We start from the raw sequence: 21,472 nt of genomic DNA, 5'->3' as shown, positions 1-21,472 counted from the left end.
GCTTTCCCTACTATACATTTTCCCTAGTGAGAAAAACATATGGAAAACTACTATCAATCTTGGTGTGAACTCAAACTAATGCTTTCCCTACTATACATTTTCCCTAAAGTGAGAAAAACACATGGAAAACTACTACGAAACAAGCTAATTATGAGTGAGTAAAACAATGTAGCTCGGCATGAGAGGCTTAGTTTTGAACTCAGACAAGTGCTTTCTATACAGAAGGTTTACTCAAGTGTGAATAAATCATTCTAGAAACTGGGGCATTTGACTTACAGTTTCTAGAATGATTTATTCACACTTGAGTAAACCTCCAGTATAGAAAGTACTTGTCTGAGTTCAAACTAAGCCTCTCATGCCGAGCTACATTGTTTTACTCACTCATAATTAGCATTTGACTTAGTAGTTGATTGTCAGGAGATTAATATAGTTTAGATTAGGAGTTCCCAAACATTTAGGATTGATGACCCCCCTCCACCAAGGCCTTAGACACCCTGGCTGAAGGTCCCACCTAATGATTTGGTAGAAATTTTAAATGATAACCATTCTTTGGGTACCTTATTTTCATTGCAATCTATTTTTAGAAAATGATCTCAAACATAAATAATAAAGAGTATTGCATATTTAATACAATTCCCACCAAAAATACTGCTTTGTTTGTTGTTAGGGAAGTATCAAAAAGATAATATTTTTTACACGTGTTGACACCATCTCACAAACCCCAGTCTGGGAACTAGTGATTAAGGTTAACCCTCAAATGCTCGAGTGTTTCACGTGCAACTACTGTACGATTGTACTGCAAAATACTGAGATGAAGTTCCAACAGGCTATATAGCTTCCGTATAACATAATACCTTATCTTTATATGATATTTTTATGAATTCTCAGCTTCAGCAATGTTTACTTTTGTTGTAGGTTTTAATTTAATACTGATTTTTTATGTCTTCCTAAATTCATATAAAACATTCCAGTAAAGTCTCCATTTTATAACACTGTAAATTTTGTCTTTGTTTTGATTTAAAGAAAACTGCACGAAATACAAAATAGATAAATTCCCTAAATCCTTCAAAAATTGTTTGAGAACTACTAAAAAAATTCAGTCTTGAATAATGTCATCAACCTTACACATGCTGAAACTTCAAAATTATAGCAATGGACATTCCAGTTTCCAAAGTTGTAATTCATTCGTATCTGCCAAACTCTTACCGGACTTTTTCTCTATCTGAGGAGGTAACACACGTAGCAAAAGGCAATGGTCGACTCCAATCCCAGAAGTAAATTTTGTTGAATGTTGCTATAACTAGTACTCTGTCATACGGATGAAAAGCTAGCGATGTAATGACTGTGTTCTGTTCTGCCACCCACACTTCACTTCCTCCCTAAAATGATTGAATACAATAATAATTATAAAGCTTTTTATGTAAAATTATATATATTACACACCATTTTTCCATAAAGCTGAATTTATACATATCTAAATATACGTGTAAATAATAAAAAATACATTTGAAAATTAATACAAAAAAATATTAAACAGCTGAGAAGACATGATATGATGAGTGAAAACCATGCAATAGTTGAAATATTTTCTCCTGTAAATATGTCACTAAAATAAAAAAAGGAACCTTTCCTTAAAAAAATACAAGATAACTCCATGTGTATGGATGGATCAAAGTATACACGTCATGACCTATTTTTTATAGTTAGATTCAAAATATCTTTAAACTACTCTTTTTTTCAACAACTTATGTTAATAAACTTAGCATCAAAAATTTATAATTAAAATTTTTCTATTATCTAAATTCAAGTTGAAAATGAAAGATTGAAGCAAATCCTCAATCTTGACTCGTCTGTATCGCTTGACATAGTTGAACTCCAACTTATCCATTTTTAATTTTTATTACACCCTTACGTGACTTTCTGAGTGTAAAACTAAATATAAATGCATGCTATAGATATTGCAAAATGAGAATATCAGGTTAAGGCCCCCAAATCTTCATTCTTACTGAGATATAAACAAATATGTCAAACCCATGTGACACTACCTTCTTTCTCATTAGTTCCACACAGAAAAATACCAATAACTTTCTCTTACATTGCTACTGAATTATTTATAACCAACAGACCTTACTTGGTTATGGTGCTCGTAAGTAGATAATTAGTCTCAGTTATGATCATGATATTCAGTTAAAAGAGTTAAAACAATCATTTTTTAACCTATTTATAGCTTATTTAGAAAGCCAATTACAGAAGTTTTAGGACACTAAAACATGAGATTGTTTTTCATGTTCTAAAATGTATATATGAAATAAATAATTTTATGTAAAATCAACATCATTACAAAAAAAAAAAGGTTTAGAGTGCCTTGCTCATCAAAAAAATAATAATCTAGAGTCCTGTCTAAATATTAAATTTATTGTTGAAAAGTAACTATAATGTAAACATTAGAAATTCATTAGGTTAACTAAGAAAACTTAAATGGAAATAATTAATTCCTCATCATACTTGATATTCTAGCACATGGCACATCCCATGACATGATTGTTACCTCAATCATTTGTTTATACAAAGTTACCCCACTGTGATAAATGATTTTAGTATATTCTGAAATGGTTTAAGTACAGTTATAAAGCAATTAAAACTAAATTAAACCAGAAGTTAAAAGCTCAGGCTGCAAGAATATATCTTTAAAATATGAAGTAATTCAAGAAAAAAAAGTTGTTAATTTAGATTTACCTCATATTTTTCATCTTACACTGCTAATTTTGCTACAGTTATTATTAAGGTAATGAAAATATCTGACAAAACAAAAGTTTTGATATTCATTTAAGAGATTCTAGAGGTTATGCAAATGAAATATGAAAACTAAAAGGTGAAAATAAGTATTTTTATTCTTAACATGAAAACCACCTTTCACTCGGTAAAGGCTTTAAAAATTCAGAAAAATATTTTGTAAAAATACTTTATTAAAATGTAAAATTTTCTGCGTACAACAGACTTGTGATGTTTGTGAAAAGCTTACCACATTTTGTGAAGATACACATAATAGATTCGGAATTATATTCGTAAACATTGCTTCACAGAAACAGGGTTGGTGCAATGGATACATATTAAAGCATTCTAAAACGTGTTAGTTCTTGGGCAATCTCATTTCAAGAGGCAAGAAATGTACAAAAAGCAGCTCTGTACAAATAATTTAGAAAAAACAAAACCTTCTGCTTAAAATATGTAAATAAACACACTCCTTACATGAAGGTCCCATACTCTAACTTCACCACCTAGACAGCCAGAGGCCAAGATTTCATTGGAGGAAGGATGGAAGGCCACACACCAAGGGGTACGAGGATGACCTTCCAGTACATGCAAGAGATGTCCTGTCTTCACATCACATACGTATATTTTGTGGTCTCCATGAGTAGATGCTACTTTAGTTCTAAATATTTTAAGAATTTACAAATTGTAGTAGAAATAATTCATAAAATACAAAAATACTGAAATAACTTCACTGTGTTAACTTTACAGATTTAAATCATAAAATGTTCTAAATAGTCAATTTAATTTTTGATGCAAAATGTCTGAAGTCAATTAATTCATGTTATATTACATTTAGGCAATAAAAAATTAGTTTACAGGTAATTATAATACAGGCAATCCATAATTCCTTTGTTATTAAAATAATGCACAATATAATAAACTAGACAAAAAATTAATAAGGTTATAATAAATGCATCACATTCACACAAAATTATCTATAATATCAGGTTATAGTTATTGTGAAAACATGTTTGCAAAGAACTAAGTTTGTGAGCACTTCCTACCATTTAGTGTTTTGTACAAGTTAATTATTCACACATCACTGAGAATGCAAAGTACTTTAAGTTTTAGTAGGGTATACTGGAAATAGCTTATTCTATGTCAGAAGAATAAAATGACCACTTCTTGTCTTGGACACAAATGTATCTGAAAGAAATGGCTACGAGACCTAGCATTCTTACAATTAGGTAATACAAAAACAATTGACTAAAGAAAAACAAAAACAAATGTGCCTTTAGAATGCAAGACACAGATCAGTGATAATATTACAAAGGACTGTTCACCTGTATACCTTGCCCTGGACATCCTTGTGATGTATGACAAGTTAAAATCCCCGACTTTGTTGTTTTAATTCAGGCATATTGTAGCAATTTTAAAGTGCAGATGGAACCTACAATTGACTTCTTCTGGGAAGATGGTATTACAGAATTTTCTGGGGCAAAGTTTTCTTATTCAGCAATTATCAAAACATGCAAAACAAAAAATTTTAGTGTTTCTAAAACTGGGATATCTACAGTATTGAACACTTTCAGTAAAATAAGGGAGGGCAATATTCCTGCAGAAGAGATACAGGCTACTCCATAACCAGCTATCAAATGCACACTGGAGACAGTGAAGAATAAAAAAAACAGTTTGTAAGAAAAAAATTCAAGAACAGAGTAATCCATTGTAGCTAAAACAGGAACCTCTTTTCAAACTATGAACAAGATATTCCTTAAAAATGAAGGTCTACAAAAGCAACAAAAAACCAAGTTCACAAGCATCCCCCAAAACACAAAACTGAATGGTAGACCAACTATTGAAAACTATATAAGTGGAACAAAATGGTGCAGAATATGTTGTAAACCTTTTTCTGAAAAGATTTATGGTTTTTGTAAGTTACAGATATAATAGTAAACTAAACTTCTGAGAGTTGACAAAAAATGTCAAGGTGAACTCTGCATACTATCAGACACTATATTGTCAGGAAATACAATATTTGTATGGACTGAATAAGGTATGGTTCCATAAAGATGAAGCATCTAGCCACAAATCCATGTCAACATTCAAGTACAAAAAACCAAGTTATGTTATAAAATTTGCAGGTGTCTCCCATAGACATCTGTTCCCTTGAGTTGTTTATACAAACTCTTGCAAGTCATCATCCAAACACAGTGGATGAACTTTGGACATAGACATCTGTTCCCTTGAGTTGTTTATACAAACTCTTGCAAGTCATCATCCAAGCACAGTGGATGAACTTTGGACAGAAACATCTGTTCCCTTGAGTTGTTTATACAAACTCTTGCAAGTCATCATCCAAGCACAGTGGATGAACTTTGGACAGAAACATCTGTTCCCTTGAGTTGTTTATACAAACTCTTGCAAGTCATCATTCAAGCACAGTGGATGAGCTTTGGACATAGACATCTGTTCCCTTGAGTTGTTTATACAAACTCTTGCAAGTCATCATTCAAGCACAGTGGATGAACTTTGGAAAATGTGTAAAGAGGAAGAGGTAGTCAACAATGAAGTTATACCATCTTTGTATAAAATGGATATCAATAAGATATGGTTCCACTAAGTCAATATGCAAGTTCCTTCACAAAATACAAGTGCAAACAAGACTTCAACGTCATCCATGTATTGTTGGTGGACTTTAGAAAGCACTTAAAGATAATGGGGGGGGGGGGTATATCTTAAGAGCATTATGCAAAAGCCTCCTAAAGCAGATATTGGTTTAATAAAAACATTCGTGCTTAAAGATATTGAATTTGTTTTTGAAATAAATGAAAAATACTGAAAAAATTAAAATTAGTAAGAAAACAATTTAAAGAACCTTTCAGTCACCTTACGTATCTATAATTGAGTAATAAGAACTACAACAATCTATAAAAACATACTTACCCATCTGGACTAAAAGCTGTGAGAAATGTTGACCGTACCGAAGCTGGCAATTTGCAGTGCTTTTAAAATAAAATAGGAATTAGAAAATGTATTATAAGTTAAGACAAATTTAAACAAAACACCACTTAATCATACATTTTGTATGTTATCAGAATTCTTGTTTAAACTGGTTTTCTGAGCAAAAAAACTTGTTAAACATTTTGTCCAAAACTTTACACAATTATATAAATGACCCCCCCCCCCCTAAAAAAAATAAAGGTACTGTTACCACAAAGTCACTTATACCAGCCATGTATGAATAAACTGCATGTACATAAACTTTAATGTTACAACATCAGTTATTCTCGGTATTTTTATCAACAGAAAATGGAATGGATTAGAGTGCATATTACTAAAAAAAAAAAGTTGCTGGCAACAAAATTCTTAAATATTGATATAATTTGCTATTTGTTCTATGCAACAAAAATCCACAGTCAACACAAAATTACCCTGCTATCAAACACTTTTTGAGCTCATGTGATTTATATAATACACAAGGAGTTTTATGATAATTAATAATGAACAGAATCTCTTTCACTTCCCCAGAGACAGAATGGGGATTAATATAAATGGGTAGAACGGGGGTTAATATAAATTACTAAAAGCATTAAAAAATCCCTAACTAAATAAATTAATCAGCAAAATCATTAAACCATCTGTATTACATGAATTCAATTTATGCTACAGTTATTGACTCTTACATTACTTCTTTCAGTTTCCTTTCTACCTTTTCCTTCTTACTCTTTTTCATATTTATCTACTTTCTTCTCTTCTTTCTCTTTCCATCCTTGCTTCAATCTCTGTATCTCCTTTAATCCTTCTGCATTTTTATTTAACCTTCTCCTCTTTGACCAGTTTTTTTTTTCAATCCAAACTTCTTTTGATGCATCCTGTACTGAGATGTTCCAATATTTCCCTCTTTTTTCCTTAAAGTCTACACTTCTTTCTTCTAGTATTTTCTAATTATTTAAACCATATCCACATCTGAACCTTATTTTGTAATTACTCACTTCCTTGTAACACTTTTTATATTCCAATTACTTTACTTTATACTTTTTTGTTTACAAATATGTCTTCTCTCCTTTATTACAATTTTATCTCTTTCTATTTCCTTATTCCATTTGTACCATTTCTCTCACTTCAGTTTTCCATCTGATTTCCTTCATTTTCTTATCCTGTTTGTGCTGTCTCATATTTTTGAGTCAACTATCCTTTTGCTTCCCTTGCCATTTTTTCACAATTGTCTTCTGCCACACTTGTTGGATCCCTATTTTTTTTTATTTCCAGTAGATGTTGATATATGCCTCATCACTCTCATGTGTATTATTTCTACTTTGTCATATTTGATCTTCCTCCACACTACTGTTCCTCTAACATTTTCCTTAAATGTCTCTTTAACGAGTTGGAAATATCTTGCCAATTTCTGGCTTCTATTCTGCATACCGCACCAATAATTGTACTTCCTTTATTGACCAGATACTTTATGCGAGATATAACCCAAATATTTGAATCATCATGCCACCTCAATTAAATCTTAACATTTTTGCTCTTTTCTCTCCCCTATTTTTTTTGAAACCTCGTATCTTGGATTTTTCTAAACTGGGGTAAACCGATTTCTTTCTGAATATTCCTATAAGCTTTTGTAACTGAATTTAATTCTTCCACTCATTTTGCCAAAATAACTATATTACCTAAATAAACTAGTGGATATATTTCCTCCTTTCTAATTAAAATTCTCTAGCTTGATTCTTCTTCGTACATTCTTTTATATCGAAACAACAACAACAAAAGTTCACGAACAACGTCTCTCTCCTTTTTTGATTAAACATTTTTCAGGCTACTAATTTTCAACTCCTACATTGCTGACATACTTATACACGTCTTATATCATTCTCCTTATCTTCTCCCTATTTTTATCTTCCTTAAATTCCATATAGTTTGTTTTGATTTATTGAATCTTGAGATATAGATAATTTTACCCTTTTTTTCAGCTCTTCCTTTTTCTCAATGTATTAAATATTGTTAACGGTTTCACTTCTTTCTAAGTCATGCCTATCATTCTCGGTATTTTTTGCTTTTTCTTTAACACATCTATTTAGTCATTTTTTTTTAATATTACTGCTAAGAGGAAAATTATTTTATAATTTTGTGCCTGGTCCCAATCACTCACTTTAAAATTTACCCAAAAAAGAACCATTAATCCACTAAGTCCAACAGAGTATCTTTAACCATTTAATCACAATATTTCTTTAATTATAAACTAATCTATTTTTCAGAAATCTATTCAAACAGAACTGTGCTTACTCAGTCAGCATCTCTCTGCTCCAATCCTCGTTGACTACTATCTCTAAATGATGTTATTGTCAAGTGGATAAACAAATGCACATGTTCTGCTCCATCTTCAGAACGACAGTCTCAACATGGTTCGCTTGGGTCAGCATCTTCCTCGTCTCCACCTGTCTCTCAACTATCCTCTCCCCATGTTAAAATTAAACTAAGCCCTGTGGCTCCATCAAGATTTGTTTGGCATTAACCTTTTCATTATGCGGAGTGAAGAGAAGCAAAAGTTTCTGACCACCCTGGGTTGTCTTTCAGGCCCCAAAATCCTTTTTTGAGGCTTGAAAGATTTAGAAACCTAAATTCCTGCCACAAGTTTTTTTGTCTGTTTATTTCACTCACTTTAGAAACTGGAGAAATTAGTGATTACTATGAGAAGCCCTCTTCTACTCTTCAAATTTTATTCATTATTTCCATCAGTAATCACTATTTCTAGTGCATTCTTCCACATTTTATTTTGAATTTCATTCATCTAGTACCTTGCTATTTTTTAACCATCCAATATTTATTTCATTCCCTCCTTATTTCAATTCCACTTTTTCTCTCTTTTCTTTTTCAAACTTCACCAATATAAGACGTATTTGTTTTCTGTTATCTCCAAAGTGTCTTCCTCTTCTACTTTTTCTTCCCCTTGAAAACCAGATTCAACCTTGTCTGTTCTCCAATTCATCTAATTCCTCATTACAAAACTTCACTTCTTCCTTCAAAAATATCGTCTACTTTTTTTTATTCTTTACTTACCTTTATTTTTTCTTCATTCATTCTTTTAATTCATTCCTTTCCAATTTTTCTATACTCTGTCTGATCTCTTTATTACGCCTATCTGTCATTTCTTTTTTTAGTTATGCATTCTCTATTAATGTCTACAGTTTCTTTTTCTTCTGTTGGATCTGGTTTCTTTTCATTCGACGTGATCTGTAAAAGGCAATTGCTACTTCGAGTGGGTCTTTTATTTCAAGTTCTCCACAATATCCAAGCCTCCCATTCTATCTCTTTCATAAGAGACTTGGCTGCCATTGTGTTTTCCTTATAATTTTGTTATCCAAAGTTCTTTTCACTTCTTTTCCAATATATTATCTTATTTCGATCCCAACCTTTCTGTACCTTCTTTTTTGATAACATTCTCCTCTATTGTAGAGTCACATTCAAACACAAGCTGCTATTACTAGTGGTGCCCTCTGATAAACAAGTGTTTACTGTTACTAAATAAATCTAGATAATTTTAAATTACAGTATGAAACAGTATACTGCCACTTCCACTTTGCCCCTGATGAAGAAAGGTCTACCTTTTGAAAGTAGTTTTTTTATTTTTATCTCCCATTATTTTTTTGAATCTGTGTATTTTTCTTAAAATGATAACATTATTGATTTTTCTTATTGCAAGAGAAAGCTTCAATGTAACCTGCCTACTTAAATATCATGAGCTACAATAACTAAAAAAAAATAAAATAAAAAAAAATATATATATATATATAACATGTGAGAAAAACACATGATTAAATAAAAACTGTTTTAACAAAAAACATATTAACTACAATTACAAAATTGTATCACGACACTGATAACTAAGGTTCCAATACGTTTTCAATAACCATAATAACATTTGAAAAACACTGCCTGTTATAAACTACTTGCATCAAGGTTATATAGTCAGTATCATGAACCCTGATACTGATTAAGATTCCTGAAAATAGTTTTTAATAACAAAAAGCCATTGATAGAATTTCAAACACACACACATTTATATAAACAATATAGGCCTAGGTAAATGTTTTTAAAAGTATTGAACAGTCAATATTTTACCATTTCTTCCTGTTCTGAAGTTGCAGCTTTGTATTCTGCTATTCCTTGCAGAGTTGACCCACCAGATGTGGTGTTGCCATGTTCTCGATGAAACAGCACAGAGACAGCATTGTGTTTGTACTTACAATTGAATCTTGATACCATCTTTGTAAAAATTACGCAATACAGTCAAAAATTACCACTAGCTTTCCTTATGTGAAAATCTGTAAAAATATAAGAAAGTGAAAAATATGAAATCTTTTTTAACTTAAAATAAATTAAAAGGTAATTTTCAGAGACCAATAGAGAAATAACAGTTGTGTAAACAACCTTTTTCACAATGCTATAACATTTCTGACATTTCCCTCTGGCAAAACACAAAAAAAGTTGAAACAACTGTGTTTATGTTGTATATGTCAGACTATGTTGACTGTCAGGAAAAGCAGAAATGTGTAAATATATATATGTATATCTAATACAGGTATCATGATTACTGGGATAACCAGTTATGGTTCAACTTGAGACCCTAACTGGTTCCAAGTTTTCCTAAACACTGAGCTTTTGTTTCTTCTATTTTATGTGTAATTTTACTTATACTGTCATACATGATATGTGAAAATTCTGTTGAAGTTGAAGCTTGCTCACTTGGCCATACCAAATGCAGCAAAATGGAGAATATGAAAGTTTACAACTCTAGATGATTTACAGTTCACAAGGAAATACATAAACAGAATATACACTAGAATCTACTTACTATCTGACTTTAAACATATGATCCAAGGCAGTAATCTTAATATACAAGATCATTTTGAATTATTACGTCAGTTTTGATCTGAAATAGAGATCTAATTCAAAAATCAACTTGCCTCTTAAAGCATGAGTGAACACAAGTTTAATTAATCCTGAGAACTGTGTCAGCTCCACAAAATGACAACAACACTTCTTAAACTTCACAGACTCTTTAAGTCAAACCAGTTAATCAATTATGAATTAGTTCAAGCATGATTAGTAACCACAAAGAAATATTTCAAACCATGACAACCCTAATATCCACTAACAAATAAAAGTATATCACAAAATTTCTGTAACTTTCCAAATATTTTCACATCTTAGGAAATAATTGTACATGTACTTATAAACCTTTTTTTGAATTTCATAATGGAAAAATACTTATAAGAACAAGCTTAGATTTACGTTTACAAGGCTTTTAGTAAATTCTGAAATTCTTATCCTATCAGTCCACATGTGAAAAAGACACCTTTATAGTTATCCTATAAAAACCAACAATCGTGTACACAAGAAAAGCACCAACTCTAGTTCTATGTTTGTATCATAGCAACTTCTCATCACAGCTGGTTTTTTTCTGGTCAGATAAGGAAAAACAGTAGTAAAATGTACATATTGCTCCATGTTCATACCGCAGTATAACAGTCTCAGACATTTGATTAGAACAAGGATGTAGATTAATTCCAAATAAAAAAAGCTAGAATATATCAAATGTGAGAGTATTATCTGGTAACTTGTTTCCTTAGTGACAACGAGTTTCTCAACACTTGAGAGAGATCAGATTTTCACTACGTCATAGTAACAACTCATGATTGTAGGCAATGCTTGTAGTTCCAAGTTTTTCATTAGAAATGTTGTGCATTAGTATTTTGGTAATAGTGAAGGGTTTGTTTTCTGAGGGTCTTTGTGCAAAATGTGGTTTAACCAAACTTCCGGATGAAATATCAAACAAGTTATTTTTATAATGGGAAATTATACTCTTCTTCAACACAATTAAGAACTTTTCTTGAAAGATAATTTAAAGAATTTAAGGTGATTTTACAATTTGTGTGATGTCGTCTTAGATGAAGTTGCACACCAAATAATTACCTCTAAATTTGATTATGAAGACCAGATGTAAAGCTTTCTTCAGAAGTACACACTTTACAATACAGTAGGTGAAGAGTAGATGCACTTATACGTGAACAATTATAATGATACTTTTATGGTTACAAGTTCTGCCAAAAAAAAAGAAAAAAGATTGAAACAACAAAAAAAGTATATCCTTATCAGATTTTTAACCTACTTAAAATTCCATACCAAGTGAATGAAAATAAAAAGTTTGATACACAAAACCAACCAGGCTTTTATAAAGAGGGATAAGACGTTGAGATCTAAGACAGCGGTAGAGAACAACAAAAAATATACAGTAATCATTCTGTAACAACAATATGGAGAGAACACAAAGTGGCAAATAAAAACTAAATACAGCAAAGAACCGAATTGTGTCAACAACGTTAAGCGACAACACAATGGTATAATACCACTAAAAATAAACACATTACAGTTGTCATGGAAAATTGAATTCATTAACATACTTGCAGATTGCTCTCTTGAAGTTGAACATAAGTCAGAGATAATTTTGAGGAAGATTTTATTATCAGAAGGGAAATTAACAGATTAGGATGGACTTAAAAAATGGGGGTGGGTGGGGATGAACAATTTCCTGTTAGGAATGAAGACAAGAAACAGTAGTCAAGTAGTTAAATCTGTGGGTTACAGTCAGGAATTTCTAGGATAAAGTTTTTAATTGAGAACGGTTAGGTCACCTGATCAAACTTACGATATCAATGAGAAACTGTATATTGCAATCATGGTTGTTAAAGAAAGTGATAATTATGAAAGACTAGTTTTAAACAGACTGAATGAGATTGTATAAAGCGAGAAAGAAAGGTTTTTTTAAGTGATTCAGTTTTTTTTTTTCTATACCAAATGGTCAGAGAGTCAACCAGATGGAAAGTAACTTTAGATTTGTTGCCAATCTCTAATAACAATGACATTGCAAGAGCTGAAGTGGAGAAACACTTAGGAAAAAGTGATAAACAGGTTTGATGTTATACTAAATGTTGAGATAAAACAGAAATGAAATTTTACTTCCTAATCTTCAGAAAGCCAATTCTGAAGCTATGAGACAAGACTTATCATTAGTGGATTGGAACAATGAGTTAAAAGGTGATCGTGAGACAGGTTTGGGATTTATAAAAATAAATTGTTTTTAATTCATAATATGTAAAGGATAACATGGAAGACCAAACTTAACTGACTTACTAAAAAGAAAGAGAAATTCAATGATAAATACCTTAAGTTTAAGAGGTTTAAAATGCCAGACAGGATATAAGATTAACAGAATTATAGGAAATCTACAGTGTTTGGTTAAAAAAAATGAGGAAATCAGAAAATGGCTTGAGAAACATCTAGCTCATAATATCAAAGCAGATGTTTTTTTTTCTCTCTATATATGTCAAACATAAGCAAAATTATAACAGAAATTGGGTCCTTAAATAATGTTGATGGCAAGGTTCACGTAGAAGACTGTATTCTACAGGTAATGTAAGGATTGACCTGAATCATGTACATGTATTATGCCATTTGTAATCAAAAGATAGAATGAGAGATTACAAGTAGATAGAGCACAATGGCCAGAAAAGATTTATTCCAGGGTTTTAAAGTGTAAGATTCTCTCTTTCAATTATGTAGACAGTGGGCAATTGCCTAAGAAAGTTGCTCATGTTACTCGTACTTTTATAGGAGACGATATGAATTACCCTGTACATTTTAGATCAGTTAGTCTTACTCCTGTAGTGGAAAACATTTTACAGTGTGATAAAAGCTGCTGCTTTACAAAGTCATTCACTTAAAGATATTCTAAATAAAAAGAATTCACCAAAGGGAAATCTCACCTGGCTAAACTGTTGCATTTTGTCAAGGATGAGAGAAAGGGTGTATATCTGGTGTACTTAAGATTTTCAAAAAGCTTTTGATTATGTACAGTAGGGGTTGGGAAAAAGACTAGTTAATTGGATTGTAGAGTAGATGGATGTGAAAAGGCAAAACATGCCATTAATGACCCCCAATCAAACTCATCTTTATTACTAATGGAATAATTAAAGGATCAGTGCTTTGGCCTTGGTTCTTTCTCCTTTACATTAATGATAGACATCTAACTGTTAATTAATAAATTTTGTTGATGACATTAAACTATTGAGTATTCCCAGCAGTATTGAGGATGTTGGGGTATTACAGGATGACATAATTTACATGTTAGAGAAATATTTGGTGAATCATTTTTAATTATAGTAAGTACATGGTAATGCATTTTGAATATTATAATTTGGATCACGTGTTTAACATATATTCAAATCGACTCAATAGTGTGACTGAAAAAAAGGATCTTGGGCAACTGAAGTAGTGATCTGCTACTAGTAGTTAATCCAACAGAATTTCAGAGTGTATTTATGGATATGTTCAGTGCAAATCAAAGGAAGTAACTGGCCTCACTTGCAATAATTTGCACAGTTTTGGTATCCTTATGTAAAAAAATAGTGCCTTATTGGAAATGGTACAGAGGTGGGCTACTAGGATGACTACACAAATGGAATGGTTATTTTACTGGGGTAAGTTAAGATCTAGTTTATTTTATCTTGAGAAAGAAATTGTAAGAGGCAATCTCAGTGAAGTTTACAAGATTATCCAGAGAACTGATGAAACAGAGGCCTTTGATTTCTTTGTGCTATATTGAGAAGATAAGATCAAAAAGCACACATTTAAGATGCATAACACACAGACTAGGCTCCATTTAATACAGTTTACAATTTTGCTGTCATTATAGAACAAATAATTTTTTTATACATTATATATATGTAATTTAAGGACAACAAGGAGCCTGTTGGTCCATTTAGGCCATCCCATTCACTAAACTTTAAAATAAAGCACTCAAACTCAGCCCTTACCATTCAAATATTTATCAGGTGTTCCATTAAACACCTTTAAATTAACTGCATTCATCACATCTGAAGGCAACCCATTCTAAATGCTAACTACTCCACTGGAAAAATAAAGCTATATTAGCTGAAGATAGCTCTTACCCTGCCAAAAATTATATATTTATCTTCCTTTAGTCCTACCATTCTCAACATTAAATATGAAAAAATATGATGCATCCACACCATCAAGTCCCTTAACAATCTTAAACACCTAATCAGTTTGTTTGTTGCTGAGCACAAAGATACACAATGGCTTATCTGTGCTGTGCCCACCGGAAGAAATGAAATCCAGTATTTAGGCACCTAATCAGATCCTCTCTAACTCTTTTTTTCAAGAGAAAACAACTTCAGATGTCTTAACCTGTCCTCATATGACAACCTTTCCATCTTGTGTATCTTCCTCAAAACCTTTTCTAACAATTCAATGTCATTCCTTTAAAACTGTAGACATTACTCCAAATGTGGCTAACCAATGATCTATACAAGAAAATTATACCCTCTTTAGGTTTGTATTCAATATATAATGTAATATTAAAATGTTGAGCTTATATCATTTCCAAGGAAATTCCATTAAAAATGCAAAAAAAACAAAACAAAATTGGTACAGAAATGACACAAAAAATGATGAAACAATACAATCACCAATGTGAATGGTGTATTTGTCTTGCGTGCTCCTTGTGAAATTTCTGTGTTTGTATAAAAATGATACTATTTGTATTCATGATGTATGGATTAAGTCTACTGGGGCTTGTCAATGGAAAGTGTATCGAAAAGAACTAACAGAGAGGTTTACTAGATGAATTTCATTTTTCTGGAAAGTGTAACAAGAACTGTTTAAATATTTTTATATTCCAGTTGTCTTAAAAGACTTGGTACTGGTAGGCTAATTATCATAACTTTCCTAATGATGTCCCCATTCGTAATCCATCCTATTAATTTCACCAAAAAAAAAAACATTTATAATTTGAATTAACATCATTTATTTCATTCAAATAACTTTTAATGTTTTGGAAATGAACGTTCATGATACTACTTTACAGCATTTACACATGCAATATTTAATAAAGCAAAAGCACAAGATACACAAACATCTTAAAATTATTCCTATTAAATAATTAATTTATTATTTAACATTAATTTTGTGTTCTAACTAGTTCTACTATATGTAACATAATAATCCTTAAATTTAAATGCTCTTAAGTTACCAATTTTATGCTATCACAATGCTTTGTTACAACTCTTATTATATTAAACTTCTACAAATCTTAATTGCAAATGGGCCTGCCTACATTATCGTATTACTCATTTTCTGACAATACTGTAGTAATACAGTGTGTTGTAGTCGCACCAGCAGTATAGTTACTATATTAGTACTTTTAGTTTTACGAAATTTGGTAAATTTTTACTAATAGTATTACTACTATTACTTGTGTCACTCTTAACTTAGAATCTTAGTCTTAAAAGTTAGTTTAGAATTAGATTCAAACTCACTCAAAATCAAAGTCTAATTAAATTTTAGTTTTACTTAGTGTGATTTAATGTTAATTTTATACGTTTTGTGCTAAGCCTAATCAGATTATTTATCCTCAAATATTTGATTCAGCTGGTTAAAATATAAAGAAAGAAAAATTAATTTCAGACTTTTTTTTTTATAAGTTAATGTTTATATAATTCAAATACAGCAATAAAATGCAAAAGTGAGTTACCATTTTTTCCAGTGATACCCCCACTCGTCATCCAACCGATTAATCTCGTCGACAGAAATATTTGAGTGCCCTCTATTGAAACTAAATCGAGTAGTGGAAGTTGTAGCTCCTAGAAACACAGAATAGACCATTCATATTACAAATAATAAGGATTCGTTTATGAATTGTCATGTATAAAAATCATATCAAAAATACAAGCATAAGTGACTTCACTGTACACTTTTTTAAAATGAAATATCTAAAATTATATTGCTTCATAGTAGGTAAATGTAAAATTATGTTACCATTGGTAATCGTCCGAAATCAATAAATTTTACCAGATCCGATAGTTCATTATCAAATATATATAATTAAATAAAGATATTGTGTTTTATTTTTAATTTAAGTTAACTGGTAAAATTTATTGATGTGTTACACTTGGAGCAGTAAAAATTATATTGTTAACTACTGAGTTTCTTTAAGACTGTGGTATGCCTAAACATTTTTAGCGTGTTACTCGTACCTTAAGTCATTGTTGTAATTCAAGTTATTCATTTGTTTTTCGATGACGAGATACCCACTTCGAATACCTGATGATGACAAAACCTTGTCGAAACGTTGTACATTTGCTGTTATGTTAAACTTATATTAAAGTTTTTCTTCGTTACCCATTCAAGCCGTCTCCAGCCATTATTATTCATTTGTTGTAAACTATATTTTTAAAGCTTTAATTTATATGTTAGCTAGAGGACGAATGACGTTAGGACAGAAAAGTTTATAAAACTATAGGCCTGGAATATCTAGAATATTCTAAATTTGAAGTCAAGAATCTGATAAATTGGATGAAAATCAATTCAGAGACGAGAGTAGATTATAAATAAAAAATCAGTGAAGCATTGAGTCAGTTGTTTTCAGTCGGTAGAGTTAACAGTGAAATATTTAGTTTCAGTGAAGTATTTGGATCAGTGTTAGTTATCGTGTATTTTCAGTCCATCAATTGATTAGCCATGAAATTGTACAATATATATATATATATTTATTTATTTATTTTACGTTTACTCCTATTACCGTAAGCGAATTATTTCCTTTTGAACATCATTTGTAAAGCTAGGCCTACAACATTACAAATTACAACAGAATATAAGTTTGTATGTTGTAAGAATGCTAAGGAAGAAATAAATTAATTTGTTATCATTATGTGGATTGGACTTCGAATTAGTTTCACTAAGTAATTTAAAAGAACCCGCTCAACGAAAGAACATCGATTAGTAGAAGAATCCTAAGCCCAACACACCCTTATTCTTACATTACTATACATATTAAAAAGTAAATTTTCTGACCGTTATTATTTATAAGTATTGATCAAACCCAATTAAAACTAATTACTAATAAGTTTTATTCAAATCTTTGAACCTTTTTTCTTCAAAAACCTGAAAGATTCATCGCTCTACATCCTACCGAAACTTGTTGTTCTAAGAGTTTTTTTATTTATTATTATTATTTATATTAGTTTATAGCAAAGACAACAGATGGGACACTTATACAAAATAAACAGTTAAAAGGGCTTAATGTATAAAGCTCAAGGGGAAAAAAATAGGAAATTCGTGTTGGTGACAGAATCTACGGATAAATAAATGTGTTGTTACAGTACACTATGGATATCATACTTGTATCTTAAACACTATACAGTTCTCTTCTTCTTGCCAAAAGTCCACTTACAACAATTCAATTGCTTTAGAATTCAGTTGACAAGCCTATCTATTTTTATTTCTATCACAATAACATTCGTGTATAGTTCACTTGCGTTTTCGTTGAGTTACCACTGTTGTGTCCTGTACCTCCAATAATTGTCTGCTTTCGTAATTCCAATAGTTGTCTACCTTTTGTCAAAGTCCACTGAGGCAGGTTAAATTACTTTAGAACACTCTTTGACAAGACAAATTATTCTACTTATCTCTTTAAAACTATTAATCTTACTCTAACATATCAACTGTTGGGCCTTTCACTCCTACGATGGTTAACCTTGTGTTTTGTAACTTTTTTTCTCACCCAACTTCCCTTTCCTGTGACTTTACTTTTTATTCTCTCTCTTTCCACTCATCTGGTCGCCGTTAATTATACGTCTGTCAATTAGGTCTTCTAGAAATCTCTATAATCTCGATAGCAATGGATTGCACACAACGTTCGATAGCCTCTACATCAATGAATTACAAATACAAAATACAAAATTAATAATACTACCTACACTAAGCAGTCTTTTATATCTGACATAAGCCCTCCTCACGAGAAATATTTATAATATATTTTTCACTAATACAAAGACTGTTTTCAGCTCATCCACAAAGTCTACTCACATAGTCTGCACCAACATTTGCAGTCCCTTTGCTGACTTCAATGTGAAATCTGTAGTTCTGAAGCTACAACTCCCTCCTCATGATCCTCGCACTGTAAATTTTGCACCTCTGAATGTATGCAAGTGGTTGATGGTCTGTCTGGATGATGAACTCCTTCCCGTATAGATAGTTTTGGAACTTCCAAAAAGGCAAATATGATGGCCAGACACTCTTGTTCAATCATAGAGTAGTTCTTCTCACTACTTTTTACTTATATATATCACCGGAAACAGTCCGTCTTCGTGTTCTTGTAAGAGTACTGCCCCAATTCCAACATCTGAACCATCAGCCTGAACAATGAATGATTTGTTTAACATTTTCAATATTGGCGAACTTCCCAACATGTTCTTTAATTTCTGGAATGTAAGGTGAATAAGAATGGAAAGACCAAGATCTACCATGCCAATTTGTTGAAGAAGTATTTTGGGAGAGAAGAAGACCTAACGGTTGCAGCTATTGAAACAAAGATGGATGTTACAGATGTGGCCATCATAAATGTAAAACCAGAAGTCAGTGACTTTGTCTATGCTGAAGTTATTGTATTATTGACTGACTTGACAAAGAAAGACTTGCCCAACAAGGTGAAGTGAGAACAACCACACCAGGTGGTAGTCCATTCTATTGAGTACTTCCTGTACTTCAAAAGGTCCTTTCCACTACAGGGTGAGTTTGTTGTGGTCTGTGGGCAGCAGAATTAAGACCTTTTGTCCGACCTTGAAATGTCGATCATTGGCCTTCTTATCATAGAAATTATTCTGACTGCCTTGAGCTACATACAAGCTCTGTTGATCAAGTTGACAGGTCTCCTCCATGCGGTTTTTGAGTTATAACACATACTGGTATGTGTTCCTTATTTCTGGCTCTTTTTTTCTCCCATCCATAACTCTTTCAATATTTGCATCGGACCTCTTACTGCTCTTCCATACAGTAACTCGAAGGGTGAAAATCCTATACTTGCTTGTGGGATTTCTTGATAAGCAAATAATATTGGCTGCAAGTACATATCCCAGTCACGTGGTCTCTCTTACCACATCTTTTTTAGCATGTTCTTTAAAATTCCATTGACTCTCTCACAAAGTCCATTACATCTAAGATTGTAAGGGGTGGTAAAGAGCTGCTGAGTACTGATGAGTCTGCACACTTTCTGAATCTGTTCTGAAGTATACTTGGTCCCTCTGTCACTCAGGATTTCTCTTGGGAAGCCTACTCTGCAAAATACCTCCAAGAGAGCTTCTGCTACTCTCTCTGTCTCTATCTTCGCCAGTACTATGGCTTATGGATAACATGTCACATAGTCAACTACTGTCAGCACATACTGGTTGCCCTTGTCAGAAACTCTGAATAGCTCTTCTATGAGAGGCATCTCCCCCAATAGCACCTTAGTTACCTTCCATCTAGGTATTGTCCTTTGTCAGATGTCACATGACCTGCAGAATCTACTCACATCTCCAATAACTCCCGACCAATGGAAGTTACTAGTGATTCTGTCTGCCATCTCTTTGTTCCTAGGTGTCCTCCCACAATGGATTCATGAGCCAACTTCATCCACGGTGACAGTCACTCTTTTTTTTTTGTTCCTTACCAGCACTATCTTTGTAAATAGCTCCAGCTGCTTTATGTTGAAATTTCTGCTATTGCTTGCTGGTAATGGACTTGCACTCATAGCATCTCTTCTCCCTCCTGTCTATTAACCTCCTACTTCTGGTCAGTCATCACAGGTTTCGAATTTAACTGGATATTTTTGAACTTGCCAGTTATACTCCCTCCATGGGCTTCCATATACTGTTCTGCCAACTTGATTATCTCCTCCAAATCGTTTGGTGCTCTCTTCTTTAGGAATAGTGGCATGTCAGTTGAACACATGATCATGAACTGTTCTTGTATTGGTAGATTTGTCAGTCCCTCAAAACTATTTTCATACTTGGCCATGTCAGTCCATCTGATGAAGTATCGCCGTAGACGTGCCAAACTGAAACAGTTTTTCCATTGTCAGGTTTGATTTCACTGAACTTCCGGCGAAAATCTTCTTCGGTAAGTTCATATCGGTTCAACAAAGCCACTTTTAACTTGTCATAGTTCATAACATCTTCTGATATCATGCCTGCATATACTTGTGAGAAGTGGGCTGAGAAAGACTGCCTAGTCGCCTTTGTCCCAGTTCTGATTTTGGGCGAATCTTTCATATCTCTCCTGGAAAACATCCATGTCATCTTTCTATTCACCAAATTTGGGCAGATTGGGTCGGCTGGCCCTGACTACATTGTCATTTTTGTGTTCTTCCTTCGATTGGGTGAGTTTTAACACTCCATGAAAAGCAAAGTTTAATTTCGACTAACTTTATTTTACCTAGACTATATGCTTTGCATAAAGCTTATAAGATTGGGAAACATTTTAGATATATTGTTTCTAATGTTAAGAGTTCAACATATAATGTAACAAAATTCATATAAAAATTCTAATTTTTAAGAGATAAAAATATATACACAGTTAATATAACGTTTGAATTTGTTGAAAGAATTAAGCATGTAACATTAGGTCAAAAGGATATCTTAGTGTCTTTTAATGTGTCAATGTTCATCAAAGTACCCGTGAAAAAAAACCATTGTATGTTTTGAGAAGAAATTGAAATAAAATAATAATTCGGTCTGTTACATCTCCGTTCGTTCGTTAATTAATTTTCCGCAAATTCTTTCCGACTAAACTTTCTTAAATAAAACTGGTTTATTCT

At 32.0% G+C, this 21,472-nt stretch overlaps 1 protein-coding gene across 2 annotated transcripts in view; it reads right to left on the bottom strand.

Moving 5' to 3' along the window:
• Positions 1 to 16,422, bottom strand: part of LOC106469956 (activating molecule in BECN1-regulated autophagy protein 1-like) — a 43,902-nt gene extending 27,480 nt beyond the window's left edge. For both annotated transcript variants that reach the window (XM_013930475.2, XM_022398519.1), the window contains exons 1-5: positions 16,373 to 16,422; positions 9,880 to 10,082; positions 5,701 to 5,759; positions 3,250 to 3,433; positions 1,207 to 1,379 (exon numbers count right to left, since the gene is read on the bottom strand). In XM_013930475.2, the coding sequence (XP_013785929.1) occupies positions 1,207 to 1,379; positions 3,250 to 3,433; positions 5,701 to 5,759; positions 9,880 to 10,023 (560 nt within the window). In that variant the 5' untranslated portion in view covers positions 10,024 to 10,082; positions 16,373 to 16,422. The remainder of the gene's footprint in view (positions 1 to 1,206; positions 1,380 to 3,249; positions 3,434 to 5,700; positions 5,760 to 9,879; positions 10,083 to 16,372) is intronic.
• Between the last annotated feature and the right edge of the window lie 5,050 nt (positions 16,423 to 21,472).

This window comes from Limulus polyphemus, unplaced genomic scaffold, assembly GCF_000517525.1.
Source record: "Limulus polyphemus unplaced genomic scaffold, Limulus_polyphemus-2.1.2 Scaffold3741, whole genome shotgun sequence".
NCBI classification, from domain to species: Eukaryota; Metazoa; Arthropoda; class Merostomata; order Xiphosura; family Limulidae; genus Limulus; species Limulus polyphemus.
The sequence above is the reverse complement of the archived record's forward strand: the minus strand, read 5'-3'. Positions and strand labels throughout refer to the sequence as shown.